At 33.4% G+C, this 19,291-nt stretch overlaps 2 protein-coding genes across 2 annotated transcripts; both read right to left on the reverse strand.

The window, feature by feature from the left end:
* Nucleotides 1-5,683: 5,683 nt before the first annotated feature.
* Nucleotides 5,684-10,720, reverse strand: LOC115440444 (juvenile hormone acid O-methyltransferase-like). The gene is made up of 4 exons (XM_030164746.2): nt 10,141-10,720; nt 9,134-9,305; nt 8,196-8,304; nt 5,684-7,364 (listed from the first exon to the last, which is right to left on the reverse strand). The coding sequence occupies exons 1-4, from the start codon at nt 10,698-10,700 to the stop codon at nt 7,171-7,173; spliced, it is 1,035 nt and encodes a 344-aa protein (XP_030020606.2). The 5' UTR covers nt 10,701-10,720; the 3' UTR covers nt 5,684-7,170.
* LOC115440446 (juvenile hormone acid O-methyltransferase-like) lies at nt 10,708-19,046 on the reverse strand. The gene is made up of 5 exons (XM_037442501.1): nt 18,980-19,046; nt 13,834-14,202; nt 13,166-13,337; nt 12,540-12,648; nt 10,708-11,434 (listed from the first exon to the last, which is right to left on the reverse strand). Exons 2-5 carry the CDS (start codon nt 14,193-14,195, stop codon nt 11,262-11,264), a joined length of 816 nt encoding a protein of 271 aa, XP_037298398.1. The 5' UTR covers nt 14,196-14,202; nt 18,980-19,046; the 3' UTR covers nt 10,708-11,261.
* Between the last annotated feature and the right edge of the window lie 245 nt (nt 19,047-19,291).

The raw sequence follows: 19,291 nt of genomic DNA on the forward strand, positions 1-19,291 counted from the left end.
TTTTAATATTTATGCGCCGCTATACTTCAGTATGTGCATGCGTGCCTCAGTGACGTACTTGTACCTAATACGTACCTACATGTCATGAGTACGACTACCATGTGTACGTCCTGGGTTCGAAACCCAGGTTGGACTAAATATACTTATGGCTAGGTTTTTCCATTTTAAAAATTACTCAATCACAGCTCGGACTTAAGAAGTTGGGTGATACCCTCATGCTTCGGAAAGCACGTGAACCGGGTCCTGCACCTGGTCTCTCTCCGACCATGTCGGATTGCCGTCTCACCGGACTATGACAGTGAAGGAACAGAGAGTGTAGGTACATTATATTGTCTTCTTCGTATCTGGTTGATCTCCGTTAAGATCGGCCGCCGTGCATTAAATTCGGCTAGGAGGGATTGTTTTAACTCGGTTAGTAGATAGGAATTCAACATTTCTTTTGGTATAGACAATTTTTGGCCAAGCATTCGCATTTTCCTGAATTGATATATAATCAAATTATAGATTTTCTATGTTTGATCACTAAATGTTCTAGGAAAAACATACCTGGAATTGGCAAGATATAAATAACAAAAGTTAAATCAATATATACCATTTTTGTCAGTTTACTCGAATGTTCGTTGGCCTTTCGTGTAAATATTGTCATGTTAATATTATACTATCAAATCACCTGTGCTACAATTCCTGTATCGCCAATTATTCGGCTTCCTCATGCTGTCTCAGAAAAAAAAACGCGTTTAATTTAAACACAACAGAACAATTTAATTATAATTCCTTTTATTCAATGTTATTGTTAGGTCTGTACTACAACTTTTCATTGCACTGACCTCCTTTGTTAATGAAAGTTTTTCATGTCAATGCCTTTTCCCGGTATGACGACCATGCGAATGCGACATGCTTCATAAATCGGCACTTCTTGGTATAGTCAGGTTCTTCTTTGACGACCAAACTGCCCGCCTCTCTACATCTTGCGCGCATTACTTCGTGGCCCGCAGACTGATTTACAATTGGTATGGCCATTGCTCTGCTCTTGTCTTGCATAGCAATTGATCTTTGTAACCTCTTACATACAGTGCACACTATACAGCTCTCATAAGATTCATACGTACGATATATACGTATGTATACATACACCACACCAGTGGCGAAAGGAAAAATTTTCCGAATGGGTATCCGACACAACATATAGGTACTAATACTAACATGCATAAACGCGGTATGTAAATCGTTCTGATGATAATTAGAATCTAAATAAAGGGAAGCCGCTAAGAATCGGGTAATATATGGACCCTTCGCTAATACACCATACTTGCATGTTATATATGTAAGCTTATACCTCTAATTGGTCATTAAGTCATTTAGTCTAAAGACATATTATTAATAACTGTTTTAACAAAAAATAAAACTGCCTTCAAAAACCACTCAAAACCAAAAAAATATTTAACATTACCGATTATGGAGCCAGTGGTTTTTTAACGCGGTTACATTTCTTGTTAAAACGTTTTTATATTTTCTTTTTTTCTTTTTTTTTGTGTTAGTAATAATCATGAGACCAAATGGCAAACACCCTATCAAATATAAAAAGAATTTATTAAATCAGGCGAAGCCTCTTCGTGTAACACCTTACTGTTAAGGAGTTGTATCTTGTATCTGTGTCTTCCATCAACTACATAAGATGATGATGATTACCATACGCAAGTAGTGAGTACATAAGTTACTTCATAAAATTTGCGAAAAACGATGCGTGAGCCTATCAATTTTAAGGGTTACCCTCGATTTCACCAGGCTCCAATCATCATATCCTGACTTAGTGAATTTGGGACCACTTCAGCAGTATCTCCTTTCGAACAAGAAAATAATTTTAAAAATCGGTCCACAAATGCCGGAGTAATCGCGTAATAAACACATAATTTTTTGATGTTGCAGTGTCCCCTCTTGAATCTGGCGCGTCGTATGCTGTTCCTATTAGTGTTAGGTTACGGAAACTACTTTGAATAAAATAAAAATAAATATAACCGACTATAGAAAAAGTTTCACAAATATTTCACTAACCACCTGACCAGTACGACTGTTAACGACAAATTGCCCCGGACTGTCAACCCTTAGTGTTTTAAAGCCAAAAGTATCACAAACACCCTCACATTTTTTTATGTTAAGCCTCTCCTGGCAATGTGACAGTCCCCGATCACGCATTTTTTTTTACAAAATAGACAGCACCCCCAAAGGGCTCTTCCGCCATCACCTCCTAGTGTCATTACCAAAGGGAAGTGATATTAACAAACTCTTCGGCGACACAGCTGTCAAACAGTTATTAAAAGATTATGACTCACGAAAGCAATAAGCACTGCACTCGAGCTTTCATGAGCAATCTCCATCTTCAGTCAATCGTCCATAATACACATATAAAGAATATCTGACATAGCTCACGTTAGCTATTTAGGTCTAAACTCAATATTAACGTAGATCGTAGATGTCATGAATAGCTAGTCAGAGTAACTCGCAAATCGTAACACGTTACACGTGGCCTTTGCCAACCGCAATACGTTGCGTATGGCCTTTGTCAACTACAATACATGGCTTTTGTCAATCGCAATACGTTAGAGACTTTCTCGCCCTCACACCCACCACTACAACTCCTGTAAGTCAGGATCAGCAGTGGCACGCATTTTATGACATAGAGCAGTGAAGCAATACGTTGCTCACGTCCTCACTGTTGCCCACTTAAAAAACTCCAGGAGTCGCCTTTATTCCCAGGTGATCTTAGAGAACCATGAATAGACTCTCCTATTAATTCTACCATCGAACTGGGCCTATCCTATATATACTATGGAACTAACCGTTGGCTATCTAAAGAACTCCAAGAATCATTTAGGTTACTGAAGCTACGTTGATTAAAATAAAAATATATCACCGACTATAGAATCCATACAGAAACACTTTCACAAATATTTCACCAACCAACCGACTAGTACGACTCTCAACGACTATTTGCCCCGGTCAATTTTTTTTAATAACGACATATTACGTTTGTTTGCCTGGCAGGGCCGGCTTATAAAAACACACCGTTAAGAGGATGCGTGCTTCAGATTAGAAATATATAAAAAAGTACATTTTAACTGCCTGTTAAGTTTCAATAAATATCATTTTAGATTGTAATTGATTTATGTCACTATTTTTATACTTATGTTAATAGAGCAAGACTGAAAATTACTCAGTCTTATATAATATTATTTAGCATGTAAAACTAATAAACTAATTACTATATAAAACTTCCTAAATTTTATATTTTATTATAAATACAGTTCAGTTGTTCGTAACTATGTTTTATTTTAAAGCCTTTCTACATTTCTAAAATGTAAGTATAGTCATTCATCGAATATAGGCGAATGTATTTGAAATTAAAACATAATAGTATTAAAAAGCGTTTCATTTATGTATATAAATAATACAAGGAGAAAAATAATCAAATTTAAGCCATGAAATCGTTTAAAAATAAATATCATGATCTACAATAATATATTAAGATTTTGTCTAATATAAAGACCAAAAACCGATGACGCACTTTTATACTATTCTAAAATTGATAAATCGTAAATAAAATCGTTGTAAAAAGATGAAAGTGCAAAATCTAGTAAAATAGTTTTTTTCTTTTTTTTATATAACAATTATATCTAATTTATTTATACTAATGTAAAAACAATCCTATGCATATGCTATGTTAAAAAATCATCCGATTCTTTTAGATATGATGTTTTTGACAGGTATTTAAGCAATTCTTAATCAGCTCTTAACGCTAAAACAAGTTTATAAGTAAAACTGATTATGTGAACAGTGTTAAAACACCTATAAACATTGATACATATGTAGGTACTACGTGCGTCAATGTTTTTAAACGAATAAAAATAAAAACATTTTTTTAAGTAATTACATGTTACTTTAATTACATCTATTAGACAAAACTTATTACAAAAAAAAACAATGAAGCAACAAAAAATGTCGGAAACGGAATAATAATATTTTAAATAATATGCACATTCTGACTATTATGGAATACCTTAATTAACTCTAATAATATAATAATAATGTCAGCCCATATATTATTTATATACTCTCCCATTGCTATGCACGAGCCTCCTTAGTCCATCACGTTGACCTAGTGCGGATTGGCAGACTTCACATACTCTCAAAATTCTTATAAAGAATTCCTCAGATAGAGCCGAGGCCGTGACCCTTTAGAGGGTCGCCCTCAGCATGGTCACTTAAGGGCTCGTAGTGCCTAAAGCACTCACCCGCAAGACCGGTGTGTTTGTATAAGCCGGCCCTGCCAGGCTAACAAACGTATGACAGGCTAAAAAAAAAAAAATCCTCAGATATGCAGGTTTTCTCATAGTATTTTCCATAACTCTAGAAAAGTCAGTGGTGCGTGCCCTTAGGTTTTGAACCTGCAGGCATTGGCCTCGGCAGTCCGTTCCACTCCCAACTAGGCTATCGCCGTTTTTTATTTGACCTCGCTGTCTTTCTATATCTCGAAGACCTTTCAAATTCGTGCATATCCCGCTCTATCTCTGTTTCTCACACACTATTCTTAAGATACCTAATTATAATTAGATGTTAGAGGTATGTCTAACTTCTATTACCGATTTTAACTGTACAAGTAGGTCGACTTTGGAATGTCCTTCTGTTAGAAAAGAAAGCAGAATCTGTAGCTATATTCAAAAAAGTATTAAAAAACTACTTACTCTCCGAGAAAAATTACAAAATATCACCATATTACTTCATTTATAATTACGTATACTTATGTTCGGACGCATATCGTAATCATCGATGGGTTTATGCCATTTTTGCTTATCATGTGGGCGTGCCGTGGATTATGCGTGAAACAAAACAGATTAATTATTGGATTTCTAAGAAACAAACCGGTGTCACTCAGGTGTCCCCGACCAGTTTTATCTTCATGGCCGAGTACTAGGACTAGGACAGGACTAGGACCATATCACTGCAGCAGGTTCACAACTCCAGTTTATGTTTTTCCGCTATACTAATCAGTAATTAATTACTCCATTATCTTTCTGGTCCTCTCGCCGTATTATTTTTCAAGTAATTCCATATTTAAATTGCCAAAGCAACCACCATAACGTACGGGAGTTGCAGCTCAATACACTTGTGCTCCATAATACCTCCTGCGTACCTGGCTTATTGCCGTTAAAATCAGATGGGCGGGGTCGCGGGCAAAAGTTTTATTACACTTGAATAGGGCGCTCAAGGATTAATTTAATTTAAGGTTTTTATGGGTATTCTAATAGTTAATTGACGACGATGTTTTTTGATTTCTATTGAAATTCTTACAATGTATAATTACGGTGAGAATTCCGGTTTTGTTTAATTAGTTATAATTTATCGCTTCTATGGTCTCGTGGCAGCGTATAAGGGCTTTGATTCAGAAGGTTTCGAATTCGATTCTTAGAGAGAAAAAAATCGTATGGGTATTCCTATCCTTATTTTTCCTGGATAGTTCCTTCCAGAAAAGGTCGGTGTAACATAGTCCAAGCGAACGTCGTAAGAATTAACCCATATATTTTTTACCTATACTTATAAAAATATATTCCGTGGACATGGGATCTTGAGTAGATTGGAGTGTACTTGGAAAGTGAAAAAGTAATTTTAGTAGGTAAAAGTTAATAAATGCAACAGTGACAGCCACTTAACCGTCATATTTATTTAAGTATATTATATATTACAGAACAAATACGTCTAAAAACAAAAAAAATATGTACATTCCCTTACCTAAACCTAACCAATAACCACTTTAATAATTGATTTTGATTATAATATAATACATAACATTTAGGTAGTTTCGAAGTAAAATTTGTTTTCCAATTTTATCGCGGTCATGGGGCGGACTAACTATGAAGGCTGCAAAGTCTTTGAAACGTCTGGAGAAAATTAGAATATAAAGAACCGTCATAAAGTTCGAAATCTAGTTTTGTTTAGATAATATATGCGTACATATTATTAATCAATATGTAAGTTTTACTTTAAAACAATATATTAGTTGTATCGAAACAACAAATAATATTAATATGTCTTTTATACGATCACAGCAAAGTGCACCTTATGGAAAGCGGGATGGGGTCCGGATAGAATGTCGACTAATAAGAAATGAGTACCCTTCGCCAGTTGACACAACTATGCCGGCCTGTTTGAACTGGGAATATACATGTTGATCCCGGAACACGACTTACATAGGCCACTATGGCGGGTTGTAATAAAAAACGTCACATCCTTTCTTCTTTACTTCATTTCTTCCCTGTTTATTTAATATTAGATTCTTTATTTATGTGTATTTATAATCTTACAGCAGATATATTCAATGCAATTATATTTACACTAGCTTTTGCCCACGGCTCCGTCCGCGTGAAGAAGTTATTCTGGGAAGTAAAGTTTTTCTTAAAAATGGCTGTAACATCATTATAATCAGTTAAAACTTATATTTTTTTTGTATGGTAGGTTTAGCCTATAAAATTTTAAATATTTTAAACGCTAAGTTCAAAATAACAAACGATGAAAAATATGCTAAAATAATTTATTTTTTTAACATTCAATTCCCATTTACCTACTTTACCATACCTTGCTTTGACAGTTCCATAAACTATAATTATATACATTTCATTGTTTTTGACATATTACAGACAAATGAATATGGGTATTCAACTAGAATACCGCAGAATTAATTGCAAATAATCTTAGACTTTAATGAGATATTAACACAAAATATAAAGATTTAAATATTATATTTACAAATATACTTTCAACGAATTCAAGACCTGTATAACGCGATAGCAAAAACAGTGAAAAAGTCTTAAATATAAATAATTACTTATTTCCGAATATAGCCACATATTATGTTTATATTATTTGCTTTCTTAATTTTTTTAATTCGTTCTTTCCTTAGAGCATGAAAATTCATGTATATTTTCGCATTTCAACAAAATAGCTCAGCTTTATTAATTTTTTGCACGATTTTTTGAAATTAATATAATCTTCTATAACCAATTTGGTAACTCCTAGAAATTTGACGAAAATCTTAATAGAACGGTTGATGCGCGCAAACTAGATGCAGTTTTGGAACCCACGCCAGTTCACATAATTTTTTGTTTAATTGTATGTCCATTACGAATTTTGTGCAAGTTTTCGACCGCTAGCCACAATGACCGTGTAGTTATGTCTCACGGTTATTGTTTCGCCTATGTTGTTGTTTGCTTTGTCCACGAGTCTCAGTTCACGTACCAGTCCTATGTAATCCTCCATAAAATCATCCAAAATATCCTTAGGGATATCGAAAGGATTTATTGCTGCTACTGATTCTGAAATTAAATGTTTTATTTTATGTTTCGTTTGCAAAGCAATATTAAGCATTTACGACGTATCCCCGTTTTATGTAGGTCGTTTTAAATTAAATTTAACAAATAGTTAAGTAAATTTTGAAACCTAGTTATTTTTAATAGATAGATTGTAACTACAGATTTTCATAAACTCTATTAGCGTAGAGTTACAGTCATTTGATGGTGCAGTATTCAAGGAATAAGATACAATAGTTTTTTTTTTGCTTCAACAGATGGCATTGAACACGTTCCGTAGAGATATCATTTCTAGTTGTTGTTTGGAGTATTGTCATATATTATATTTGGAACACCGTTTTAATAACTAAAGAAAACATTATAATTCTACATTAAAAGTTACCCAGGCATATAGATGCCTGCTATGAGGCCCTACTACCAACATTAGTACAAACATAGTAACTAGCGCCATCTCTGGCGTAGTATAGAGTTTTTTTTAACTAGACTTCGTTCACCAAAAATGAGTGCTTCGCAGTGCACGGTTTCTGGATAAATTACCAAATAAATCTAAGAAATGGTATTCAGTGCGCTAAATTACATTTAAAGCCTTTCATCGGTTTCTGTTTTATTTTTAACAATCATAACTAACTAGTGGTCGGCCAGTTTTCGAAATTCAACCATCAATCAACTTACTATATAATACACATATTTTATTTTCGACACTCCTTCTTGATATGAACTTTATTTATCTTATACTCAAAGGTAGTGCTTAGTTACAGATTGTTACATAATATATGTAGATTGTTCCAAAGTATTTTCATTTATATTATTTTATTATAACTTTAGTGAAGTACTTACTTTTTAGGACATCAATATCATCATAGACATAAACCATATTTTTACACCGCACATCGATGTCAGTGAAGCCAATTTTTTTCATCAATTTCGAAACTTCTCTTTCTGGATTCTGGAAGAAAAATTAATTAATATTTATTAATTTAAAATTTTAAACCAAAAAATACACAACTTTAGTATCTATTTCGGTGGTGTGAGAATAAAAATTTTTAATCTTATATAGTAGGTACTTTAAACATTTCAAATTAATAATAGCAATAACTTCGGAAGTGAATTTGCTTGGACGTTTTGCAAATCACAATCATACGTCTCCACTTGATACACTTTAATTATATTTATGATATTCATAGATTAATTCTATAATTAAAGACGAATATCTATCCAACACTCAAGTAATAACATTTTTGAGGAATTATTTATTTTGCTGTCATAACTCAAAAGGCCGTGTTCAAAATTATATAATTGTTGGAACATGGTGCTCCAGCAAATGCAAGAGTAATCCACTTAAATTTCTTAACCTGACTGATAATACAGCTCAAACCAGTGGCTCTGACAAAAGCATAAAGTCTAGCAGGAGTTATTTAGAAAGTGAAGAATGACTTAGAATGGATATTTCGAAATAATTTTCACAAAGATGTAAATCCTATAGCGTATACTGCTATTATTTGATATGTCTGTAGATTATGTTCTTTAATCTATGATGAGACAGCAAACCACTATTTTAGTAGTAAGCAAAAGTGCCTGCATAATGCTTGATGGCAGAAATATACATTACAGTAATACCTAACCAGTCTTAGGCATGCGAGAAATCTACCATCTTATTTGTATGATTGATTTATACATTCTGGAACACGTCTGGTGAATTGCCTTCAGCCGCAGTATTGTTCGTCTGTTACAGTAAATCGAAAATATAATACCCTAATTATGTTTTGAATAATTACCCTGCTGTCATGATACGGTGAGACGTAACGGTCGACGTCTTTTAACCAGGAGCTCCATTTGTTACTGTGAGATAATTTTCGATACACGTCGAATATCGGAGTGTGGCCCATAAATAAAAGTAAACAGTCACCACCGTTTGCCAATATATCGAATATATTTTTGAATGCTTTCCTGGAAATAGAAAATTTGAGTGAGCATGTTAATATTTAAGTTTTGTCAATTTTATTTGACTAAAAATTCTGAATAGAGCAAGTGTGTATTTCATACACTAATCTTGTTATTTCATTACATTTTTTTTTTCATTTTGTGTCTAGCTGTTAACTCAGGACGAAGACGTTTTGAACTCGATTCACTGTTGGGACAAAACTTTTAAATAGTTTTGTAAAACATTTTGTCCCAAGTTTAAGTCTCTCCATAGGAGGTTAATTACACACGCTGGTCTTAAAAATTAACCCTAATCCATAATGCAATATTCATAGACAATCGCGTATTGCGTCGACTCTAAATTAAGAGGTCATAAGGACACGGGCCCAGTGTTATCTTGTTGCTTATAATTGCTAAACTTTAATTAATCTACTAGTAGGTATATGCAGGTACCTCCAATTTTGATATCTTTTAGTTTAAAAACTTGAAAGATCAATAAATAGAATACATATATAAGAGAATAGAGGGCTATAAACTCGCAGATTAGTAATTTTATTTATGAAATTTACATTTTAGGTTTTATAACGTGAAAAGTAAAAGAACTGAGATTATTTAATTAGAATAAATTCTAGTGTCGTAATACGAAAGAAAAAATAACATAATGATAAGCCAGTGTTTATGCGAAAATCAATTTTAGGTGCACAAAAAAATTATTGAGCTTTATTGCGATTTTCAGCCTTCATGGTCACTGGGTCTGAAAAGCCTTTAAAACATCGGGATAAAAAAATCCCGATAAAATTCAAAGTATACTTTTATTTCAATGTGTAATCTCGTAAACTAGTAATAATAAGGTAATACTCACTCTTGATTTCTAATCCAATGAAGCGTGTAGAACGAGAAGGCGTGGTCGAAGCTATCCCTGAGCTCGTCGGGCAGTTCTCCTTCGATGTTCAGGACTCTAAACGACGTCCTCCCTACACCGTGATGATCGTTCGCGAATTTCACCATTTTCTCACTTATATCACAGCCCAGTAGCTGCTTATAATTAATAGGCATATAACTTTTCAATATATTCGTCACGCTGCCGTCAGCACATCCTATGTCTATGATTCTAGCAGCATATTTTTTCCATTTAATATTTTTAGCGTACTCTTCTAGACATTCGACAGCGTCCCTCTTTTGTAGGCTGTTGCTTTTTCTGTATAGTTCTGCATTATTCATTTTGTTTGTAGGGTTCGGTATTTTTGGTGAGAAGTGCGGGTGCGCGCGCGCTAGGTCGCCGTACTCAGCGCGGTTTCGCCGGGCAGTACGCCGGGAGTCGGGTGCGTATGTATTTATACGTATGTGCCGCCGCACGACAAAATTGTCGGTTATGGTAAATTCAGCAAAACGACACCCTATAAGGTCTTTCTTCTTATGCATCACGGTATTTTGCTTTTGTTATATTGTGTGTGCCAAATATTTTTGGTTAATTCGCATGATTACTTTACTAAATTGTTTATGAAATGATTTTTAAGTTTCTTGTAAAGAAAAAAATAATTTGATAGCATTAATCTATCAATATACACAAAATTGACTGGCTTTGTATGTAACAGGTAAACAGATGCATTATTAAAACATAAAGAAATGGTAGATCTCTATTAGGTATAATAAGTTAATATTGATGGTCGTCCAGTGTTCGAAGTTCGACCATTTAATTTACTTTATTTGTAACATATATACATATAATTTATTTTTCCGCACTCCTTCTCAAATGAATTTTAATTATGTCATATCATGCAATGTGTTTAATAAGTGGTATAAAGTCTTTGGTTCATGTATTATTAAATAGATTTCAAACAACGTAGCACTAAGTATATTTTAATAATACATTAGGTAATTCTGCATAAAAATATATCACTGAAACCTATATAAATATAATAGAGTTAGAAGAATAAACTTCAGAACCAATACCGCCATTATATAATATTACAAACATTCTAATTATGATTTGCTAGCGTAGATCACTAATAAATTATAGTGAAGAGTAATAGTATGCGAATTATTATTAGTTTGATCAAATAGTTTCAGGTCTCGTACTACTTGTATGTAGTCTTCAAAAAATTCGTCGAACATTTCTTTTGGCATTTTGTATGGATGAACAGCGGATATAGCATCTGAAACAAGAAATACGAATTAAATACATGTACCAAAACACTGATAGTTCATTATTTTGAATACTAAGCCAAAATACTTTTCAATATTGAAACGTGGGCGACTGAGTGGCGTTGTATTGTGATATAGAGGTTTCGTGTTCGAACCCCAGGTAGGTTAAAGTTATAGGTTTTTCTGTTCTATATTAGTCCTGGTTCTTGAATTGTGTGCTACATGACATTAGTTTACAATTAACATGACGTTGTCTCGTCCTATTTTACTAGGGACCTAAAATAAGTTAACTGACGATATAATGGAGGGGGGGAGGGGGATACATGGGGGTGATGACACAATTGTCTATTCCTGGAAAGGGAAAGGGCGTGAGGCGTGTATGCATGGACATTGGACAATATTGATTTACATTAACATAGTATAATTACTATGTTACAGTCCATAGTACAATGTAAAATATTATCCTGCATGAATCCCTTCTAACCAAATTTTAACCATGGCAGCCAATTTCAACGGAGATCAGTCAGGTACACGGGAGATATTATAGTACATAAGTGTGTACGCAATACACAGGAGCAGTATCTGTTCTTTCACTGTCATAGTACGGTTAGACGCCACTCCGACACGACCGGAGAAAGATCAAGCCCAGGAACAACGGCTTTACGTGCTTTAATATTAAATGAAACTTGCATACATCGTGATCGGGACCTTGGCGCCCATATCTGTCGAAATCGCATTTTCTACTTGATCGATTGATATTTCTACTCTTATATCGGTATTTCAACTAACTGATATAGTGGGTTAAAATCTAGTAGACGCCTGATTGTAGTTACTAATTTTATATGTTGTAACCCTAAAACGTCATGCAGATGCTGTCAAATTGTTACCCATGTACAACTACAGCTAACAAGAGTCGCAGGAGTTCGCTGGATGTGGGCCGTGTCCAATAGGCCGATCTGGAATTTTTTGGCAGAACCCCTTGTCAGTGGACGTCCTGGGGCTCATGATGATAATACACTACACTACTTTTGCCTTAACATCGTCTACGGGACGCCTTACTTCATTTTTAATATTTCTTTATTTTAATTTACTGTGAAATTTATGATCGATACTAACCTTTTAATTCTTGTACACTATGGTATTTGTACTGTTTCTGCTTACATCTTACGTCGTATTGTTTGAAGCCAATTTTCTTTAATACTTTCGTCAAATATGTGTCGGGTTCCTGAAGGTAAATGATTCCAATATTAGTCATGCGGGATTAACAATTAAATCATTGAAAACACGTTTGTATTTTCTGACAGTTGGAGTTTTATACGTGACAACACACCCATAAATGAATATTTCATGACTGATTCATTCATCAGTAATTATTTTTTATCAGCCTTAGTACGGACGCAATGCGTTACAAGGGTTATTAAGTTTATGTTTTATGAAAGACTAACTACTATCTGATGATACTGCTCTCAGTTTGTCTATAAACCAGAGTCTACTTTGAAAGCAGCCTATATTGAGATTGCTTTTTGACAAACGTAATCAGTTTTTCATAAGTCCACAATATATCACGGCTTTAGAATGAAGTAAAACAACTTATTTATTCATAGAAAAATACATAAATTTAATAAAAACTTTTTATCAATTTTATTTATTATACATACATTTTGAGATTTCTCTTCTTCTTGGTAATTCTAGAGGTGCGAATGTAGTATTAAAAATGAAGGCACATATTTCTTTTTACTTACGTCATAAACGTGGTATGGGGAAACAAATTGGTCCAGGTTCGTTACCCATTTACTCCATTTTTCTGTTTCCGATAGTACTGTGTAAGCAGTATACAACGGAGTATGACCTAATACTGTCAGAAGACAATCTCCATCATCGGATAGAAGATCGTATACATTCTTGAATGCTTTTCTGTAAGGTAAAGAATACAATCATAACGTAAAATCTAAAATAAAAAATCGATAAAATAAATGAAAAAAGCTTCAAGATGTGGGAATCTGAATTGCTGGGAGAGACCTTGCCAGAAGTAAATCAGATGGATCAAGAGTCTAATAGGATTCTGTTTAAGAGTACAGCAAAGGCGTGGCAATAGATCGTCATCCAAGTAATATATTCAACGGAATATAGTGGATGTATTCGGTAAGACTATAGACATCACGTGAATAATAACCAAAACCCTGCAGATTTCACATCATACGAAGCAGTGGGGTAATTGACTAAATAGAGGAATAGACAAAACATATTTTATATTCCAGAAGCAGACGTCGGTGTAAGAGTGACAGGTATATGCGATCCATTCAAAATCAGTGATCAAAGATATTGCAGATGCATTGGTATTTGGAAATTTGATGCTGATTTAAATTAAATCGCAAAAATACACGGTTCGAATATAAATTTGTATACGTACTCTTGATTTGGAATCCAATGAATGGTTAGAAACGAAAACACATGATCGAAGCTTCCCTTCATGTCGTCAGGCAAATCGGCTTCAATGTCGAGTTGTGTGAAACTAGTTTTATCGTTCCTGAAATGATTGTTCGCAAATTTGACCATGGCCGCATGTATGTCACAACCGACTAGCTTCTCAAAGTTATTTGGCATGTATTTCTTGATAATATTTGTTACAAAACCATCAGCACAGCCAATATCAATCGCTCGATCGCCAGATTTCTTCCATTTCATTTTTGGACCGTACGCTTCTAAACATTGAATTGCAGCATTTCGTTGTAAGTTATTGCCCTTGTGGTATAACTCGGCGTTATCATTCATTGTGTATCTGCAAAGATAGATTAATATGTCTGTGAAAAACTACGAATTAAGGGATATGCATAATTTTCAAAGTTTTCTGTCAAAACAAGGAAAACTTCTAGATTCGGCGATTTTGTCTTTCTAAATTGTTTTAAGAGTGAGTGTTATCTACTACGTACATTTATGAATATCATCATTTTGGAAAAACACGTGTCATATAATATAAACTTATCATATTTTGTATGATAAGTAAGGTTATTTTCTAATCATTATTCTTCCCTGTAAAAGCGGGAAGCTCATCCAAAATCCTTTGGTTTATGTTGAAGATCACTTAAGATCAAGTTACTTATTACTGACCTATAACTGACCTGCTCTAATACTCGATTACTGACCTATAACTTAAAAAAAAATGGAATCCATCAATTTTCTACATAAAAAGAAGATAAGATAAAATACTTGTCCTTCAAAGAGGTATATTGTTAAACAGGGAATGGGATATGGTAAATGGGAATAGGTATTTTTATATAATAATAAATAATAATATCAGCCCTGTATTATATACTTGCCCACTGCTGAGCACGGGCCTCCTCTACTACTGAGAGGGATTAGGCCTTAGTCCACCACGCTGGCCTAGTGCGGATTGGTAGACTTCACACGCCCTCGAAATTCCTATAGAGAACTTCTCAGGTATGCAGGTTTCCTCACGATGTTTTCCTTCACCGTTAAAGCAAGCGATAATTCACAAAGAAAGAAGGTATTTTTATGAAGTTCTTAAAATGTCTTAGAGTTATAACGTATTTTTATAAATATTCCATTCTAATGGTATTTATCCAGTGGTGCACAAGGGAGTAAATTATATGAAACTTAACTATAATTTCGTTCATTTCAATTATAAATAATTCATTAAAATCTTTATATTTCGTTGAGATTTATAATTATGTTCGGTTTTTAGATAAAACCATGTACTTTTTGTTTCGATTCAAAAAACCAACAGCAATTTGTATTGTCGCTAGCTTGATATGTGAAGGAAAACACTCTGTAAAAACCTCCATAAATGGAATTATACATAAGACAAATTACAACGTATGATAAGTCTTCTAATCCATACTAGATTGGAATGGTTAAGACCACAAACCTCTTAGTATAGGAAACCCGTGCCTAGCAATGGCTTAGCATATAGCTTGGTAGTATTTTAAGGCTGAGAAGTGGAGATTAATAGACTCCAAAATAAATATTTATGGCCGTTGACAGACCTTAATAATAAAATTAGCTCAGTCTTATCTCGGCATTTGAAAAGAAAGCGCAATTTTCTTTCTATTTAGGTAAAATGTGAGGCTTATCCAGTCCATATAAATGCTGAAACATGAGTTTTAAACACTGGGACCTACACTCAGTCCACATTGTTTGTCTTTTTTTTGTTTCTTGTAAGGTAGTGTGATCGAAGAAAGTCAGGTTCCTAATAAGGACCACCATCTGTGCTTTTGTTTTTTTTTTGTATTCTAGTGCAAAAACATACTACGGATTTTTGTTAGTTCTTTTATCATAAAATTTTATAAAATTATTTCGTGGAAATAATTTTATTTTGATTTTAAAATTAGATGGGCTTTAAAGGATTTCGTTACCTTAAAATATTTCTTGCGTTGTTGAGACTAGCAATTACAATTGAAATTTTGTATTATTATTGTACATTTATAATTGAAATTCTGTCTTAATATCTGTATATTTTATTATAATAGATGTAAAAAAAACTTTAAATAAATAATTAGTAAAGTTTCCTGGTATATAGAGATAGGTACATTAATTATAAATCTATATAGCTATCTGTTTTCAAAATTATAAAATGTAGAGTCCGGGCTACGTTGGGGATTAATTTGCCTATTAGATAATAATGGTTGATGTATATATTTTTTAATTTGATCACAAAACTAGTTAAAAATATGACGCAAGAACACTTCCTGTGAAAACATACATATGATTTTGTAACCACAATGTAAGTAACAAGGCGATTTCATACTGAACTATTCAAAAATAGACGTGAACTATCGGCGTGTCGTATCTACGACATCTGTATTTTCGTCAATAGTCTTTTGTATAGTAATTTATTAAATCATTGGCCTTCATCTAAACTGTATCTATACAATTCTTTTGCTACCTAATGTTTGTAGAGTAATGTCTTGCGTTGGCAGTTACTCAAAGTAATATGCATTTTCTGAAAGGTATTTATTTATTGAATAAAGTTTCCTGTTTGCTCTGGTGAGTTTTTTTGTATTGTTACAAACATTGTTGTGCTTTTACTATGTAGTATGCAAATGACTTGGATTCTAACTATAGCAAATAGGAAAATCCAGGTCATACATTATGCATAGATCAATTAACAAAACAATGGCAAAATTACTCATATAACAAAGTAATGGGAATATGTTTTTAGATTTAGTTGTTGTTAATAGGATTTTTTATAAGATACATTTTATATTTCATAACGCAACGCCAAAACGCATGAAGGAAATTCTTTTAATATTCATTTATAATCACGGTCGTGTGTCGTTGTTATCGGGGAATATCATTGCACGTACCGAGGTTTAGGAGAAAGCGTCTTTTGACGACAATATAAGACTTAATTTCCTTTGAAAGTACATCTCTTATTGTAATTCAGTGCACACTAGTTAGGAATTAGCGCATTCGACGGTCTGCCTTGACCGTGCACGAAAAAGTGCATTGCCCCGCGTGCAGGTTTCGTTTTACTTTTTTTATTGTGCGTGGTCGGTATCTACTGGGTTGGGTTAGGCGACGTGACCTAGCCTAATGTAATTTATATTGATGACGTACGTTAACTTCGATTACGCGATTCCGTTATTTATATAGCTATTGCGTATGTATAATACGTTTTATTTAAGCGATATAAATGTGATATCGATTGAGGTTCTTCAATTGCTGTAGACTATGTTTGAAAATATACTTTTTTTATTTTACATTTAGGTTCAGAATTAGTCTGAATACTTGAAATATATTTTTTTAAAAGACTGTCAAAAAGAATCATTAAATTCAGGTCAATATGTGTCAAGTGTGAACAGATAATATAAATATTTTCTATTCAACTATGTTCATTCCGTATGAGGTTTGAACATCAAAATTGAACAGATTATAGGACATTTAAGTTTTCACTAATATATTGCTAGAGGTGTAACTTAAAATATAGTCTCTATTTTATCGCGGGAAACTATAAGCCGGGTTTTTAATTCCGAAAAACAAATTCACGCGGGCGGAGCCGCACGTAAAAGCTAGTCTTAAATATAATAAATGTGGGTTGTATTAAAATAAACAACACTAAGTTTAGAATACTACTCTGTATATATAGCATTATATGTTCAATCTGAAATTTTCTAAACTCCAAAATTGCATAAATATTTTACATAAATATCTAGTACATAATTTATTTGAAAATTATGGCTGTCCTGTGGTTGCGATTCGACTGTCAAATTGAATATATTTGTAACAAATTTAGTCGATATTTTTTTCTGCACTGCTTTTCTATATGAACTTTTATTATGCCTAATCTCACATGCTTCCGAGCGCGCAATGTGCTTAAAAAGGAATACAAATATTTTATTCACAACAACAGTTTTCAACTTCAACTTCTTCATAAGTCCTGTCTATATTATTTCCATCTAAGTCAGAATATATTTGTATATACAAATTATTCATATATTATATGAAATTAAGAGTGCGTTTTACAACTGTTTTATTGATTAAACTATTCTTTTCCGCATACGTAGGTTACTACCTGAAAGCAGACCTATTTATTTTTCTCTAATTCAACTAACGTAATACGTAGTAATATACCGTTGTGTAGTGTGCTGTTTTATTATAAATATACAAATATAGTCCAAGTGTCGAGATTTTTACCGATTGATAATAAAGTAAAGAACTGTGAGACAGATAGACGATATAAAGTTAAAATTCGCTATCAGAAATTCTATTAATAAGATGCATTTCATTACATGCCAATTTCAAAACACAATTTCGATAAAACGAAATATATTTACTTAATTTCTCAGAGCTCAACTCAAGGTCAACATGATGGGCCATAAGCGGGTATTATTACAAGAAACCTTATCCCTTATCTGCACGTTTCGCTGTATGCCATAACATAAACTCGCAATTCAAGGACAGAGTTTAAAACTGCCAAAAAAGTTCAAGTCGGTGCATCCATAAGCTGTAGTGCAAGTGCAGTGAACATTTAGTCGATATCGCATATTTGTATTTTGATACTAGAAGCATTTTTAAAGACACTTTCCGAAGCAAGAAGACTTGGATATATTACTTCTTACTTATATATATTATTAAGGTAAGGAAAGTTGCAATGATGTTACATCATGGTTCGTTGATGTAGTCTCAAGGATTTTACCAAACAAGGGTTAGAGGTCCAGTTCTCTATAGTAGAGTTTATTCTTTAAAAACGTTACTAGATAAGTCTATCAATGCGAAAGTCTTTTAGGTAACTACAACTTCTTTAGATTTTTTACTTATTGGGTTCCGATTTAAAGGGTCTTGTATGTGTTTTTTTATTAATAATTAATCACATGAATGAACGTCTAATATCGCAAGATAGGTACAGTGAATTAGTGTAATTCTGTGTAGATCTTGGCGACTCAAGTTCTGGTCGGAGTTGCTATCGTCTAGGAAAGTGTAACTTATCATTAGACTAGCAACGGCGTATCCTCATTAAGATAAAAAACACAGATGTAAGGAATTCGTCTCAAGATCGCTTGTAATGCTGATGATAGAGCACATAAAGATTCACTCACATGTCCAAAGAAATGGAACGCCGAAATGGTTTAATCGCACCTTTAAAAGAAAGAATATTTGGTACATTTAAAGTCTTCAAGTATCAAGATTGAGCGTAAAGGAAACGCAATCGTAACACGCATCCGCAATGTCACCCTTTACGGGTTCAACCGCCGAACGCACTGCGTCGGGAGAAAGGGCTGGCGCAAATGCATTATATTCAACGCACAGCTAAATATATGTACAGTATAACTGCGAGATTGTGAACTAAACTTCAATTATAATTGATGTAGGTTAATAAATATTAATTTTACATTTATTTATAATCGTAG

This window comes from Manduca sexta, chromosome 24 (assembly GCF_014839805.1).
Source record: "Manduca sexta isolate Smith_Timp_Sample1 chromosome 24, JHU_Msex_v1.0, whole genome shotgun sequence".
Lineage (NCBI taxonomy): Eukaryota > Metazoa > Arthropoda > Insecta > Lepidoptera > Sphingidae > Manduca > Manduca sexta.